The sequence below is a fragment of the Phacochoerus africanus genome, chromosome 10 (assembly GCF_016906955.1).
Source record: "Phacochoerus africanus isolate WHEZ1 chromosome 10, ROS_Pafr_v1, whole genome shotgun sequence".
Classification (NCBI taxonomy): Eukaryota; Metazoa; Chordata; class Mammalia; order Artiodactyla; family Suidae; genus Phacochoerus; species Phacochoerus africanus.
In genome coordinates this window covers 121,956,509-121,973,598 of record NC_062553.1, presented here as the reverse complement: position 1 = coordinate 121,973,598, position 17,090 = coordinate 121,956,509, and the positions used below count along the sequence as shown (strand labels likewise).

Genomic DNA, 17,090 nt, shown 5'->3' with positions numbered 1-17,090 from the left:
TATATTCAGTTTAATTATTAGTGACTAAATAATTATGGAGGTAATAGTAAATGATTCAATTTTAAATCTTTTTCCAAGTTCTCAGGGTTTTTTTCCCACTAGTTGATATTTTGACCCCAGGAATCTATGGTGGCAGCAGTAGTGATTCAGAGAGTCATGAACTTTTCTACTTAATCTTTCTTCACTTGCCAAGAAATAAGCCCCTGTTTTGTTAGGTGTGTATGTGTGTTTATATGAGTATATCCCCCCACTTTCAGAGAATCATGGAGGATACAATGGTATTAAAAGCAGAAGAGAAAGTTTTCTATACTGCATTTTAACCTAAAACAATTAACTTAGCCTTGAAATAATTGAGTTTGGAACTATTTTCTAATTTAATCTTGTCTTGGAAATGGATATAAACATTAGAAAAGAGGGCTATTGCGATTTGTTTTTACTAATCATATAATTGTCTATATAGAAAACTCAGGAAACTTAAAAAACCTACTTTTTAATAATTTCATATTAAGAGAATTTGGCGGAAGGTGTAATAATTACACAAAATAGCTCTTTTCTGCTCTAGGTATAAACACCTACACATGGTAATGGGAAAAAATTATTTGCTTCTCACTAATGACAGAATTTTAAAATATGTTGAAACAAATTTAACAGTAAAATATAAGGTCTTATAAAAATAGAACCTTACATAGAGAGACCCAAAACAAGTTCAGAACAAAATGAAATACATACATTTCATAGAAGGGAAGATTTCATAGTGTAAGAATGCAAATTATCTCACAATTAAAATATAAATTAAATGTAATTCCACTTATAAGCCAGGGGGAGGGCTATACTTTTGTTCATTCCTTTACTCGCTTTGGAATAATTAGATTGCATGATCTTAAAGCTCTTATAGAAGAAAAAAATCTGAAAGATTAGTCAGGATAGCTGAAAAAGAACGTAGTGGCAGAACTAACTTTTCCAGATATCAGAATATCAAATACAGGCAATGTAATTACATCAATGTGGTGTTGGTATAGATTAGGCAAAGTATAAAGAGACAAAGGTGGTAGTTTAATTCCATGTGAAAAGGATGGTGTATTAAAACACTCCTGACAAAAGAAAATAAAAGTAAACCCTAATCTTAGACCATATGTAAAAATAAATTCCTGTGAATCAAAGACTTAAATAAAACTAAAAAAAAATTCATATTATTGTAAGAAAACGAAGCATTTACTGGGGAGCCCAAGAGACTTCTTTAATTGTAAGGCTGGAAATCCAAATGCTATAAAAGAAAATTAGAAAGAATATATACAATTATAACACAACTTTACTGATGTGGGAAACAAAGTTAAATGGATGACAGACAAAAGATTAATGTCTATACCATCCAAAAAGAACAAGACTAACAAACCTCTTTGAACACTAGACAAAGGATGTGACTAAACACTTTACAGGAAAGCACATCCAAGTGGCCAACAAACTTGAAAAGATACTGACATTTATAGTAGCTAGGGAAATGCAAATTAAAATAACAATTAGATGTTAACTTGAAACCCATCAGACCAGCAAAAAATAGATACCAGTTTTTACTCCTTAGCTAGGTTATCAGAAAAAGAAAGTTTCAAGACATTGCTAGAGGAAAAGTGAAACCTTTCATCCTTTTTGGACAGCTGTTAGTAGCATCTATTAGAATTCAGCAATTCCATTTCCAGAAGCCTCTCCCCTAAAACTTAAAGTATTCTGTACATGAACAATGATGCTTATTCCACTGGTGGTACCAATGGCCAAATGAAACACAGCAAAAGAAATAAAGTGAAAATGTATGTGTACAGGAATGATTGAATACATTGTATTATATTTATACTGTGGGGTATGATAGTTATTTAGAAACATGAGTTAGAACTGTACAGATTGACTTGGAGTAATTTGCATGAGTTTTGAGTGAGTAAATCAAGATGCAGATGACGTGTGTATACTAGAATCGCATTTTGGTTAGCAAGTTTCCCAAACTTATTGCATGTATCGATAGATGATGATGTGAGGATGGAAAAAAAAGTGAAAGCTTAAAAAACTTAGGTTATTGACATGTGAATGGAGAGGTCAGTATGGAGGCAGGGAAGACCAAGCAACACAGGAAAAGATATTATCACATTTATGCATTTTAGTAATCTTTGTGTGTATAAATCAATTGACATTGAAAAAAGCTAATGGAAAATAGACACTCGTCTTGTTTATTTTCTGGGTCACGACTGGTGAACACCGTTACATCCTATTCAACAGTCATCTCCCGAATGCTTACTGTGTGTAAGAGAACTTGGCGGATGTAGTCAGTAATGTAACTGTTACAGTTAGTATTATGTCAGCAGTCATCAGCAGTGGTGATGTGCTAGGGCCTATTCTAAGAGCAGGTATATCCTCCTAACAACCTGATGAGGTACCTGTGTTGTTGTCTACATTTTATATATGAGAAGGCAAAATAAGAAGCTTGTATAGCTTGTACAGTTTAAGTGGTAGAACCAAGACTTGAGCCCAGATGGATTGACTCCAGCAGGTGCACTGTTAATCATTAAAATATGCTACCTTCTTTGAACGTGAGTTGCTTGTTATGGTGAAACAGAGTGGCGATATAGAAAACAGTGAAATCGGTGCCATCATGCAGGTTTTGCACAAATATGGGAGCCTAGAAAAGGAAGGTGATCTGACTTCAAGAACATAGAATTCACATCAGAATCGGTGTATTAGTTGACTTTGCGGAGTACGTAGTTATTCTCTAGATGAAGAATGCGCAGAAAGGCGTTTGAGACAGATGTAAAAATGAAAGTGTGCCTGGAAAAAAGCCAGTAGTCTAGTAAGACTGACACACATGATGTTGCTTGAGAAAGAAATAAGAGATGAGAGCATAATATTAGTTGAGGGTCTTGGTTTTTATGCAAGGTGTTCTAGACTTTAGGCAATTATTAATCATTGAATATTTTTGAGGAAGTAGTGAAATGCTTTGTGAAGAACTCGTTTTGAGGTTTCTAGGCTGGGTGAGTAGAAACTGGGAGGCTGGACCCAGGTTCCATAAGGCTCAGAAACAATCTTCACATACTCATTTTAGCATTAATAATAAAGTTAGAGAATCTAAGATTTATTTCTAAAGGAGGGAATAATAGCCAGGGGGAACTTAACTCCTGTCTTGGTCTTTGAGTTCTCAGCTAACAAATGGATGAAAAGAAAGAATGAAACAAATATATATTTTTTAAGGTTTTTTTTTTCCTCGCATAGTATAATTCAGTGGAAGTTGCAATAAATGAATTTGTTCAAAGGTTCTGGATTTTAGACTTGGCTCAGGACTAACTCTGTAAAGATATATTAGACAAAAAAGAAAGAACTGAGTTACAATATATGAACCTAAAAATACTGTAATTTTTTAAATACATCCTGAAGCTAGTAAAAAAAAAATCATTTCTTCTTGCTTTACTAGACAAGCTTTTAAAATAGTTTTATTCTGTCAAATACTAAACACTTTAGATAAGTGAAATATAATATTCAGGAGAGGTTATTATTTTTAGCTCTCTAAGTCAGGTGCCCCAAATTGACTTAATGCCATTCACTTTGAGATAAATTTGAAATTTTTCCTGTCATGCATTGGCTACATTCTAAGTGCTTAAAAAACATGTTAGTACAAACATAATTTTTATTTTCATTTGTTGTGTGTAGTAAGGGTGTTAGTGTACTTTTGTTACTGTATATGAACATGAAAATTACATTCAATGGCAGGAAATTCTTAATCTCTTTTTTCAGAGTATTGCTGTTACTGAGAGGTTGTATATTTAGGAAGTTAGATGGATAGATAAAGGAAGTTACCTATCCACCTGCATAAAGGAAGGAAGAACAGAAGGATATCCAGCCACTCTAATAATCTGATGAACATGTATAATCCATAAAGAGAATAGCGTTCTTGCAAAAACTGAAGTCATGCTAACGTTAAAGGGTAGAGAGAGAAGAAGACCAAGAAGAAATGCTCAGAGACCAGTGTTTTGAAGTAAAGAGCAGATAAAGAGTCTGTTGCTGCAAAGAAAAGTCCACTGGATTTGTCAAGGTGTCCTTTAAGACTTTTACCAGCCTAATTTTGATAGAGTTTTAGGGGACTTGGTTAGATTGTGGTTTTAAGAGTAATTAATTAAGTGGTTACTAAGTAGGAGACACAGAATTAATAAGCAAAATCAGCTTTGTTTTAATTCTGAAGATGTATTTTCTTTCCACACAAGACAAGCTAGACCATGTTGTTACATAGGAAAGAAATTATTAAGAAAAAAATTTATTTTAATTGTAAATACTTCTTAGTAGTAGAACCTCCCATGAAAATTATTTCTTTACTTGCTGCCTCTAATCCCCCACCAGCCAAAACCTAGATTCTCTTTTAGAACAATTACAATGTCTTAAATCATAAGTAAATGTAAAATACAGAAGTCTGGATGTGCACACCAAAAAAATATTTGGATGGTAAGGATTCACTGCTGGACACACTGTCATGGTTTGAGGGAGTCCAAAAATAATACCCTCTGTTTCATACCCAAGTTCAGAATCACTGGCAATATAAGTAGATGAGTTCTCTGATGGAATTCAAAATTACTGCTTTAAAAATGGATAAAGTCTAGAGTGAAGAACAGGGCTTATTTATGTAGTCAAAAAGGAACTGCTAATATTTCAGGGCTGAATTAAATATATTTGCTAAGCTTGTCACTGGTGCAGCTGGATAGCCAAAGATAGAGAGGAACAGAGAATTCTTGCCCCTTCTGAAAGATCACAACCCAGAAGGGGCTGAGCCATGCGTGTCGAGCTCTTCTCTCTCAGCTTATTAATCAGATAAAGCAATCCTCTCCTGGAGAATGGAGGTGGCAGTTGCCAAGTAAGGAGGCAGAAATGACCAGAAGTGTCTCTGTAATAGAAATTCCTCCATAAGGAAGCTAGGAGCCGGTGGAAAAGGGGTTACTGCCGCAATCATTTTATTACACAGTATGGTCTTGTAAAACTGAGGTATAATTCACACAGACCAAATGTACAGCTTGATGAGCTTTGACAGATGAACATACGCATGTAATCACTACTCCAGTCTAGGTACCAACATCCTGACACTTTACAAACTGATTCACAGTGAGATTTAAGCTCTAACTTGTCAGTTCATGTGAAATGCCTAAATTTTTAATATCCTTTTGACACCTTTGGTTGTCTCTGGATGAAGAATTTAATGAACTTTTCCCCTGAATATCTCACATCATTAATAGGTATACAGTTATTTCTATGGAGAGACTGAATGATTTTTTTTAATGATTAGAAATCTTTTTAAAATATGTTCTGTGTAGTTTTTATATATTTTATATTATTAAATACTTAAATTTGCTGCATTGATGTCTTCCTATCTTAAAATACAAAATAAAATCCTGTATTTATATTTCTGATCATATGGAGTACATAGTGTAGGTGTTTAACTCGTAACATTTATCTTCGCTTCCCTATTGGCACACTTCGGCTTGTAAGTGTGTGATACGAAAGATGGTAAATAGACACTTTCTGCAGATAAGGAATTCATTCCCTTATTCACTTGGTTAATTTAAATTATATTTGTTGGGTTCCTCCTGTGTGCCACGTAATAGGTATAGTGCAATGACTGTAATTAGCAAGGTGTTCCATACAGTATAGTGGGGCAGCATATATTACCAATTAAGCAAAAGAAAATATAATTACAAATTGTGAATAGTGCTGGGAAGGATGGGTGCAGGAATAGAGAATGACTTTGAAGGGTTAAGGAAGAGAAGACAGAATGAGCAAGAATAGTGTCCTTGGTGGTAAATTGTAGGCTGAGACTCGTTGAAAAGGAGATGAAGCAGGGAATATTGGGGATAGATTGAAGAAAAGGAAAGAAAGAAAATAAATCCAGATGTCAATATAGATAGTACTAATAAATCTTAATTGCTTTTATTCCTTGTTAACTGATAGTTTTGTGGAATTGTTATAATTTGACTAATATGTCCTATTTTTTCCTCGGTTATGAGATAATTTTTACTACTTTCATTAAGATGAGCTTAAATATTACACATCATTTATACCTTCTTTCAGAAAAGTCAACCTGATAGTCACTTAATAAGATTAAACATGTATACCTGAGGTATGATGCCCTATACCTTCTTTTTAGTTAATAGAAGGCATACGTATAGATATAGTTTTCCTTTAGGAAAACTATTTAGGCCTTCTTAAGAAAATGAATATTAACCTTGGTTGTTAATGATGATAACCTGGGATTTTTAATAAAGTGTGGGTTTAGAATTACTAGGTGAGTCACAAGTTGTACTGGGCATCACTAGAGCATATTAGTATTATTTAATGCTAACTTTTAAGTCTACTTTTTTCTCGGTTGACATGCAAAGTAAATTATCACTCATTTTATAATAGGGGATTCCATTATATTTTTAGAATTGTCATGAGCTGGCAATGTACAAACGTCTCTTAAAATGGAATGTGTGCCTTAATTTGAAGTAAGAAAATGCCCGAAAATTTAATACTAGAGCAGCAATCCTGGGGGTCCTTGGTATCCTATTAGTGTCTATGAGGTCAAAACAATTTGCTTAGTATCATCAAGACACTTTTTGTCCTTTGCACTGACAGTGGTACATAAGCAGTTGTGGGTTAAAAATGCTGGTGCTTCATTATGTGTGCATCAGGCTAGTAGTAGCACCAAACTATACTAGTAATTGTTGTGTTCTTTACCATTATATACTTGAGGCAGAAAAAAAAAAAAAATGCCAGTTTCACTTAAGAATGTCCATGATGAAGCAGGGAAAAAAAAGTTTTTAAAACACTCAACCTTTTTGTACACGTTTTAAAAATATACTATGTGATGAAATGAGAAGTACACATAAAACACTTTCATTGCATTGTAAAATCTGACGGTCGTTTTGAAGAAAAGCCCTTGTGCAGTCTTTTGAGCTGTGAGCTGACTAAGGTACTTATTTTTATGGATAACATTTTTTTTTTTTTAAACTTGAAAGAACAGAGAGACAAACTGGCTATTCATATTTGGTAGGTATTTTCTCACAAATGAAGGAGGTTAATTTGTCATTCAAGGAAGACGATTGACAGTATTCCACTGCTGGTGATAACATTAGAGTTTCTTAGGAGAAAATTAGAATTTTAGAAAAGTTGTATCACCTTGAGCTCGACAATTTCCCAGTACTTAGCCTTTAAATAAGATTAGTGATGATATTAACAATGTGATGTTTTGAAATTGTACAGTGAAACTACTTCAGTGTTTGGAAGCATGAATACCTCTGTGACCTATTTTTTTAAGTGACTAGTTCATTGAGGATAAATATGTTGCATGCATAAAAGATTCAAAGTAAAAGACCAATGGATTTTCATGTAACAGTTGGCAGTGCTCATTGGTATTGTTTCAGATTGCAAGTGGCAACTAACCTTTAAGAAACTACCACTTGGCAAATTTGGGGTAGGATCAAAGAATATCTGAGATTATCTGCAAAGGCTGTTAGGATAATCTCCTGTTTTCTGACTATGTATATGTGTAAGACTGCCATTTTTTTTCATCTGCTCCACCAAAACAACAAATTATAAAAAGTTGAGTATAGAAGCAGATATGAGAAGCCAGTTTTCTTCTATTTAGGCACACATTACAGAGATTTGTAAAAATGTAGAACAATGCCACTCTTTTCAGTAACTAAGATTTGAAAAATAGTTATTTTTCATTAAAGTATGTTAACAGGTAATAGTTGTATAATTGTTAGTTTTAGGTGAATTACTAAAATCAATCTTTAGTAGTCTCAGTTTTAATTTTTAGTATGTTAAATCTCAATAGAAATAATTGATGTGAAAAGGAGCTCTTTTATATATGATACTGTACATGAAAAATCCTTAAGACACTACCGGAAAACTACTGGGCCTGATCAATGAATTTGGTAAAGTTGAAGAATGCAAAATTAATACACAGAAGTTTATTGCATTCCTATACACCAACTCCTAGAGGAAAACATAGGCACAACATTCTTTGACATAAATTGTAGCAGTATAATTTTGGATCTGTCTCCTAAAGCAAAGGAAAAAAATAAAAGCAAAAATTTTTAAAAGGGGACCTAATTAAACTTAAAAGCTCTTGCACAGCAAAAGAAAGCATCAACAAAATGAAAAGACAACTTGCTGAATAGGAGAAAATATTTGCTAATGCTATGAGTGATAAGGGGTTAATATCCAAACTATGTAAACAACTCATACAACTTACCATCAGAAAAACCCAATTAAAAAAATAGGCAGAAGACTTGAGTAGATATTTTCCCAAAGACATATAGATGGTCAAGAGACACATGAAAAGATACTTAGCATCACTAGTCATCAGGGAAATATAAACCAAAACCATGATGTGATACTACCTCACACCTATCAGAATGGCTGTTACCAAAAAGAACGCAAATAACAAATGTTGGTGAGGATGCAGAAAAAAGGGAATGTAAATTGGTGCAGCACTTTGGAAAGCAGTGTGGAAGTTTCTCAAAAACTAAAAATAAAACTACCCTTTAATCCAGCAGTTCCACTCCTGGGTATAATGGATCTGAAAAAACTGAAAAACACTAATTTGGAAAGGTATATGCACACCAATGTTCATAGCATTTTTTTACAATAGCCAAGATACAGAAGTAACCTAAGTATAAGTATCTATCAATAGATGACTACATCAAGAAGATGTAGCGTGAGAGATTTTATGTGTATATATATATATATATATATATACACACTACTCAGCCATAAAGAAGAATGAAATTTTGCCATTTGCAGCAACATGGTTGGACCTAGGGAATATTATGCTAAATGAAGTAAGTCAGATAGAGAAAGCCAAATACTATATTATATCACTTATACATGGAATCTAAAAAATACAACAAACTAGTGGGTATGACAAAAAAGAAACAGATTCACAGATACAGAGGACAAACTACTGGTTACCCTTGGGGAGAGGGAATGGGAGAGAGGTAAATATAGGGATAGAGGAATAAAATATACAAACTATATCATGTATAAAGTAAGCTACAGGGATATATTGAACAACATGGGGAATATAGCCAATATTTTATAATAACTATAAATGGAGTGTCACCTTTAAAAATTGTGAATCATACAGATGGCCAACAAGCACATGAAAAAATGCTTAATATCTCTGACTATTAGAGAAATGCAAATTGAAACTACTGTGAGATATCACCCATACCAGTCAGAATGGCCATGATTAACAAGTCAACAAATAACAAATGCTGGAGAGGATGTGGAGAAAAGGGTACCCTCCTGCACTGTGGGTGGGAATGTAAATTGGTACAACTACTATGGAAAATAGTATCAAGGTACCTCAGAAAACCAACTATAGAACTACCATGTGACCCAGCAGTCCCACTCTGGGCATATATATCTGGACAAAACTTTCCCTGAAAAAGACACATGCACCTGTATGTTCATTGCAGCACTATTCACAATAGCCAAGACATGGAAACAACCTAAATGTCCATTGACAGATGAATGGAATAAGAAGATGTGGTACATATACACAATGGAATACTACTTGGCCATAAAAAAGAACAAAATAATGCCATTTGCAGCAACATGGATGAACTAGAGACTCTCATACTAAGCAATGTAAGTCAGAAAGAGAAGGACAAATACTGTATCATAACACTTAAATCTGGCATCTAATATTTGGCACAAATGAAGCTTTCCACAGAAAAGAAACTCATGGACTTGGAGAACAGACTTGTGGTTGTCAAGGAGGAAGGAGAGGGAGTGGGTATGGACTGTGAGTCTGGGGTTAATAGATGGAAACTATTGCATTTGAAGTGGATAAGCAATGAGATCCTGCTGTATAACACTGGGAACTATATCTAGTCACTTCTGAAGAAGGATAATGTGAGAGAAAGAATGTACATATGTATGTGTGACTGGGTCACTTTCCTCTACAATAGAAAATTAACAGAACACTGTAAACCAACGATAATGGAAAAAATAAAAATCATTAAAAAATAAAAAAAATAAAAAAAGTTCCTGTCATGGTGCAGCAGAAATGCGAATCCAACCAGGAACCATGAGGTTGCGGGTTCGATCCCTGGCTTCACTCAGTGGGTTCAGGATCCGGCATTACCATGAGCTGTGGTGTAGGTTGAATATGCGGCTGGGATCTGGCATTGCTCTTCCTCAGGTGTAGGCTGGCAGCTACAGGTCCGATTCGACCCCTCGCCTGGGAACTTCCATATGCCTCGGGTGCGGCCCTAAAAAAACAAAAGTAAAAATAAGCAAATTAAAAAAATTGTGAATCACTATTATACAGCTGTAACTTATATAATATTATGCATCAACTATATGTAAATAAAAAAAATTTTTAAGGAGCTCTTCAGGATCCTAAATAATTTTTAATAGTGTAAAAAGATTTTAACAGCTTCTGGTCTAGAGGAATCCACATAAAATTTAGGAGGAGAGCTTTGCCTTATAATACAGAATTTATATGTTTTGGCTTAAAGCAATACTTTGAAGTGTTTTTTTAAATGTCAATGTTAAAACAGATCACAATTTGTATTATTTTAAGTCATATTATTTTGAAACCTTTCTCAACCTTTGTTTTCATTTTATGTATTTAAAATACAACAGAGGAAGCCAAAAATGAAATAAAAGTATTATTTGCAAAGTTACTTTTTTTGTAGACTTTCAGCTTTTTTCATGTAACCATGACTAGTTTCTAAACAAGCTAAATAAGGTATAAGAATGCTGAAGGAGTTCTGTGGTGGTCTGTGGAATATTCCCGGTATCTTACAGATACAGAATTTAAAAATTTTTTTTTTAGCAGAGAAAGGTTTATTGCAGGACCAAGGGAAGAAGACAGGTGGCTCGTGCTCAAAAACCTGAACTCTCCAGTGTTTTTTGGGGGGGGAAAGTGTCTAAAGGCAAAATTTGGGGTGAGGGCAGCAGGATGTGTGACTTTCTCCTGATGGATTGGTGATAAAGTAGCAGAGTAGTGCTCCAGGAATCTTATGCTCAGTCTGAAGTTACCATCTTCCCCCTGGCTGGGAGCCTTCGTTCCTACAGAAGAACTCAAGGATATTCCAGAATGAATATTTTATATGAGTTAAATGGATAAAATTTCATTTTAAAAATGTGTCATCACATAGTCCATTGCCATTTTGGAATGTATGTGAAAATTAATCCAGTACATGGGGAGCCTTTTGTCTGTCAGTGTAACATGTCCTGGTCATAAGGTTAGTGAGGTTTCTGATGTCTCTTTTTTCTCTGAGCAGATAATCTCAGTGATACCTTGAAGAAGCTGAAGATAACAGCTGTTGACAGAACTGATGACAGTTTAGAAGGATGCTTGGATTGTCTCCTTCAAGCCTTGGCTCAAAATAGTAAGTTTTATTAAGTTTACTCAAATGGCAAACAAAGAAACCAACCCATCAGTCATTCAGAAATTGGTATTTGGTTTAGCAGATAACTTGCATTCACATCACTTGCATGCTTTTGAGTCCTATCTCTGAATACATAGTGGAGGTTGTTTTACACATTCCATTCTCCAACCCCACCCTTCCACCCCCGGGGCACTGAAAGCCAAGTTGATAGGCAGAAAAAAGGAGGAATTGATTAATACCAGTCCCAGAGAAAGGCCATTCTTGACAGATAAACACCAAAGTTGTTCTTCTTCTTAACACCTACATTTATGCTTTTAACAAAGACTCTATATATGGGGAAGAGAAACAGAGAGAGAGCTTAAAACACTTAAAAATTTTTTTCTGAGATCCTTTTAGTCATTTTAACGTTAAAACAATTATGTATGGTTAGATTAACTGGAAGAGCCAGCAGTAGTCATCCAAAAATTCTTAAAATTGGGGTGGGACTTGATCCTTGGTGGTGTGATAAATAATACTGGAGATGAAAATTATACAACTCTTCATTGACTAATACATTGTATGTGGCATTTGATCCATTATATTTTTATTCACTAATTTCTGTATTATCGCAAGAATAGACAGAGAATAATTTTCATTTGTTTCCTTAATTATGCTTGGTTGTGCTATGGTTTGTGCTGTACTTGTTCTTAATTATGCATCGTCTTATCCTGGGACTAATGATGTAGCTGACAGATAATTCAAGGGAAAGTATATACTATATTGTTAAAGGTGTTTCAAGTACTCTTGAGATATGTGCATTTTTCCTTTTCTTTTTAGTAAGCTGTGGTTAGAAAATCTAAAACAATCAATTGCAATACTCTTCTTCAAAAAGCACATTTTAAAGCTAACTTTAAAATTCCGTTTCAGTAATTCTCTTTGCTTTTGCGATTATAACTCTGCCAAACTGTTTAATCTTAGGAGATAACAGAGAAGGGGTTTAAAACAAGCTGAAAAAGAACATCTGGATAAGGGTCACAGTGGTAAAGAAAAAGAACAATAAAAGAGAATGTCTAAGGCTGTACTATCCGTTACAGTAGATATATATGACTATTTAAATTTAATAATTAAATTAAAAATTAAGTTTCTTAGTCTAACTTTTCAATAGCCATGTTTGACTCATGACTCCCTTGTTAGGGATCACAGATATAAACCGTTTCCATCGAATCCGACTAGGAACCATGAGGTTGTGGGTTCGATCACTGGCCTGGCTCAGGGGGTTAAGGATCCGGGGTTGCTGTGAGCTGTGGTGTACATCAGAGATGTGGCTCGGGTCTGGCATTGCTGTGGCTCTGGTGTAGGCCAGCAGCTGTGGCTCCCATCGACCCCTAGCCTGGGAACCTCCATATGCCATGAGTGCAGCCCTAAAAAAATAAAATAAAGTAAACTGTTTCCATGATCACAGAAAGTTCTTTGGATGACACTGGTTTTAAGACTTAGAAAGAACCACATAATGACCTGATTTTTACACATGTCTATATAGACAGATTTACATAATCATGTGATTAGTCTATATAAATTAAGTATCTCAAGTTTTTTTTTTGAAGAGCTGTTTTTTTGTTTTTTGTTTTTTCCTTATCTTTTTGCCTTTTCTAGGGCTGCTCCCGTGGCATGTGGAGGTTCCCAGGATAGGGGTCTCATCAGAGCTGTAGCCACCGGCCTACACCAGAGCCACAGCAATTCGGGATCCGATCCGAGTCTGCAACCTACACCACAGCTCACGGCAACGCCGGATTCTTAACCCACTGAGCTAGGCCAGGGATCAAACCCACAACTTCATGGTTCCTAGTCAGATTCGTTAACCACTGAGCCATGGCAGGAACTCTGAAGAGCTGTTTTGTTATAAATTCTTTTGTTTGTAATGGAACAGGTTTTCCTGTATGTTAGAAAAAAACTAGTACTTCCTAAATGGATCATTTGTTTAGGACCTGAAGGACATGTCAACAGTGTCCTTGGTTATACTTGAAGGCCTGCTCAGTTCTCTTCTGGAAAGACAGGTAGACAGAGATGAAGTTGATGAAGAGAAATGAAGAAAAGAAAGCAAAGTTTTATTATGGTTTTTTTAAAGAACAGATTCAAGAAATACTGACAAACAGTTGTTGGATTAAATCTCAGAGCCGTGGCAGAGTTGTCCATTGCACCCATTTATTTAAAGTGGTCTGGAAATTGTGTATCATAAAATGTTAAGGCCAAGTAGTTACAAGGTGTTAATGGAAACAGTAAACTCTACCAGTTTAACTATTGACTGCCCAGGAGGAGAACAAAAGGAATATGTCTTCTCAACAATCTGTAATAGAACACATAATTTTCCTCACATCTGAAACTGTTGACACAAAAAAATTTGACTTAGGAAGAGATAGTTTTATGGAGATGTTTAGTCTTTGACTTACAAAATGATATCTATCATTGATTGAGTATAGAGATGTGTACTTAGCACTAGGCCTCGGACTATATCTCTTTTCTAACCTAATCTTTCCTGTAGATCTATGAGAAGATATTATATACATCATCATTTAACAGATAAGGAAACAGTCCCTTGTAAACTCACCCTGCTCTGGCAGAATCCAGAGTTTGAGTTTGAACTCTTAGTTTATAAAATAAAAAACTACCTTCTGAGTAAAAGACAGCTTTTTTCTGAGTTTATAGAATGTGAAAGTGTTTTTCAGAAGCTGGAGTCTAATATTGTGCCTTGGATTTTTGTTTTCTCTTTAAATAGTTTCAAGTTATTATTATAGAGGAAGAAAGTTTATAAATCTTTCCCTACCTTGAGCTGTATATTTATTTTATAGGCATTTATTGGTGTGTTTTATACAATTAACATCTAGCTTTTAAGCAAAAATATTTTTAAAATACCAGTGAGATGTGTATTTTATACAGTTTCTTACTTCCCTAAATAAAGTGTTTGATCTTTTGCTACTTCTATTCTCTTAAAGGTAAAATGATAAAACATATAACTTAGAATCTATACTGACTTTTTTTACACAGAGACCTTCTAGTTTCATAGTTCTTCCTTTAGTGTCAGATGTTTTAACTAAGAAGGTCAGTGTTTGCACGAAAATTGCACCTGATCAAGAAAGAATGAATGATTTCTCCTTTTCTTCTGTACAAGATGGTAATGTGTGTAATGGAAATCTAATCTTAAGGTTTTATTTACAATTTAGTAACCTGTTATTGGAAAGACATTTCTGAAAGGAAAGATGTTATGCTTTTGCATTTTTACACTATGGGGATTTAGTATATTCTGTATGTTATAAATGATCATAATCTGAAATAAGAGTTTTTACTTTGATATATGACTTTAAAGGGTTTTCTTCTGGCCTTGCTCAGTGGGTTAACGATCTGGCATTGCCGTGAGCTGTGGTGTAGGTTGCAGACGCGGCTCGGATCCCGAGTTGCTGTGGCTCTGGCATAGGCCGGTGGCTACAGCTCTGATTGGACCCCTAGCCTGGGAACCTCCATATGCCGCTGGAGCAGCCCAAGAAATAGCAAAAAGACAAAAAAAAAAAAAAAAAGATAAAGGGTTTTCTTAAATATAAGGGGGTAACATTAAATCTAGTATATATAAGCATTTTAAAAGATGAGTTGAAAATGTGAATACTTAAAACTTCTTGTTTAAGCAAGCATTTTGTGTAATTCTCCGATGTGAATCAATATGGAACCACTCATTCATCCATATACTTTAGACTTCACAGCCTTAAAATGTTTTCTGTAAATATATGAAGGCTACCAGCCAAGAAATCAGCCCCTGTTTATTCTGGTCTCTTTTGATTCAGAGAAGAGAGGATTCTCAGTCAGTGCTTGTTGACTTGTGGTATTGTTTACTCTATTTCATGCTTTTTTGAAAATCTAAAACAGGCTGCATTTTTGTCCCTAAACATTAAGACAGAAATTGTCCTTAGAGAGTATGACATACAAGCCACTTTGTAAGAGAAACTACTAGCTTAAAGGCCCCCAAATAAGCAAAATTAACAGTCCATTCATAATAAAAATTCTATTTCATTTTAAGAGCATGGGGACCATGTTTTTGGTGCTGGGGGAACCACAGAACACTGCCAGCATGATCACCAACACAGCTTTAAGTTTTTGTCCTAACAGATTAGGCTGTTTTCCTCTGTCTCATTGTCTCATATACCTTTGCATTTTATCTTTAGTTAATTGCCTGTTGACAGTTCCTGTTGTGTCGCAGAATTGTTTATTATCTATAGAAAATCCAATTATAGCATACTAGTTTACTTTTCTTCAAAGAGAGAATTTAGTATCTAATCCCTTATTCCTAACTTCATAATAGTAATCTACCTGTTGAATTCTTAAATTGTTTCTTAGTACTTCTTTATTTTGTTCATTATGTTGATTTTTGGCCCCTTTCTAGGCTATAATCCTAAACATATCAAATTATGTACAGAAACTACTAAGGTAAATTAAAAATCTTCTCTAATAATAAGAATTTTCTGTTGTCATTTGCTTTTAGTCTATTTTATCCCTTTAATATCTCTGACTATTGTCACGTATCAGAATTTTTTCCTAAGTAAGGGACTTTGAAATTTATTATCAACTCTTTTTCAATAGCCCTGTTAAATCTGTAGTTACTGAACATGAAAGATTGCTGCTGTTTTAGTAGAAATGAAAATGTATTTTACTTAATTCTTTCTTAGTAACATCTGGATTTCACTTTTTTATCCTAAATTATCAAATGCAAAGGAGTGATAGGTTCCTTTGAAAACTGAATTCATTATGTGGCTCACCTCTTTTACATATTTTTGTATAATGTAGCTCTTTTAGTTATTGTATCCAACATTCTTGAGGGCTTATGACTGGTGCTAATCGTAAATTATGAAAGGTACAATTGTCACTAAATAAAGGTAATATTTGAAGAATAGTTGAGACTAAACTAGAGTATGTGGTCAACTAAAAAGATACTGACAATTCTTGATGAATTGAAACTCTTGGATTGCCATTGAGTAGTGGTGACCACCTAAATCTGAATTTTTCTGCATAATCTCTAAAAAGCCATACGAATCAATGAAAAGGTCAGATAAACCCAAATATCCATGACCTTTGCCTTCAGCATAACTAGAAGACAGACTAAGAACTTCAGATTATTAGGGAGAGAAATAGATGTCTAAATAGAGTCTCCTCAGCTTCAGAGCCCATTTTAGAGAGAGTTCATAAAGACTGCAGAGACCACATGGAAAAATGAGAGGGATGAAAGCAGGAACCTAACGATAAAAGTATACAATTAAATTTGCCTTTAGAAAGAAAAAGTCTTACTTAGGAAAATACTAAGATCTGGCCTTAGATTCACTTAGAGCATTGGCTATTGGGAAATCAAAAGGAGGAGACTTAAAAAGTACTCAGGACCCTAGGAATCAGATCAAGAGCGTGCGCTTGGGATGAAATTGTTCTCCTTTGTAGACTTGCTATTGAAAGGAAGGAAAGACACAAGATGGGGAAATTAAATGTTCTGTAGAAATAAGAAAATCATACTGTTAGAAGACGTACCAATAACACCCTTTGGTTTAAGTTCAGAAGAGGGAGCTTTGGGGCTGAGAAACCTAGGTATTCATCCTAAATCTTTGTTCTCTTCCACTCATCTGTCTAGTATTGTGTTGTAACCCTGCTATTTTAATTATGGTAGCTTTTTTGAGG

General features: G+C 34.5%; 1 protein-coding gene across 3 annotated transcripts in view; it reads left to right on the top strand.

Moving 5' to 3' along the window:
• RAP1GDS1 (Rap1 GTPase-GDP dissociation stimulator 1) overlaps window positions 1-17,090 on the top strand; it is a 141,486-nt gene that overhangs the window by 20,846 nt on the left and 103,550 nt on the right. For all 3 annotated transcript variants that reach the window (XM_047798200.1, XM_047798201.1, XM_047798199.1), the window contains exon 2: window positions 11,301-11,408. In XM_047798200.1, coding sequence (XP_047654156.1) covers window positions 11,301-11,408 — 108 coding nt within the window. The remainder of the gene's footprint in view (window positions 1-11,300; window positions 11,409-17,090) is intronic.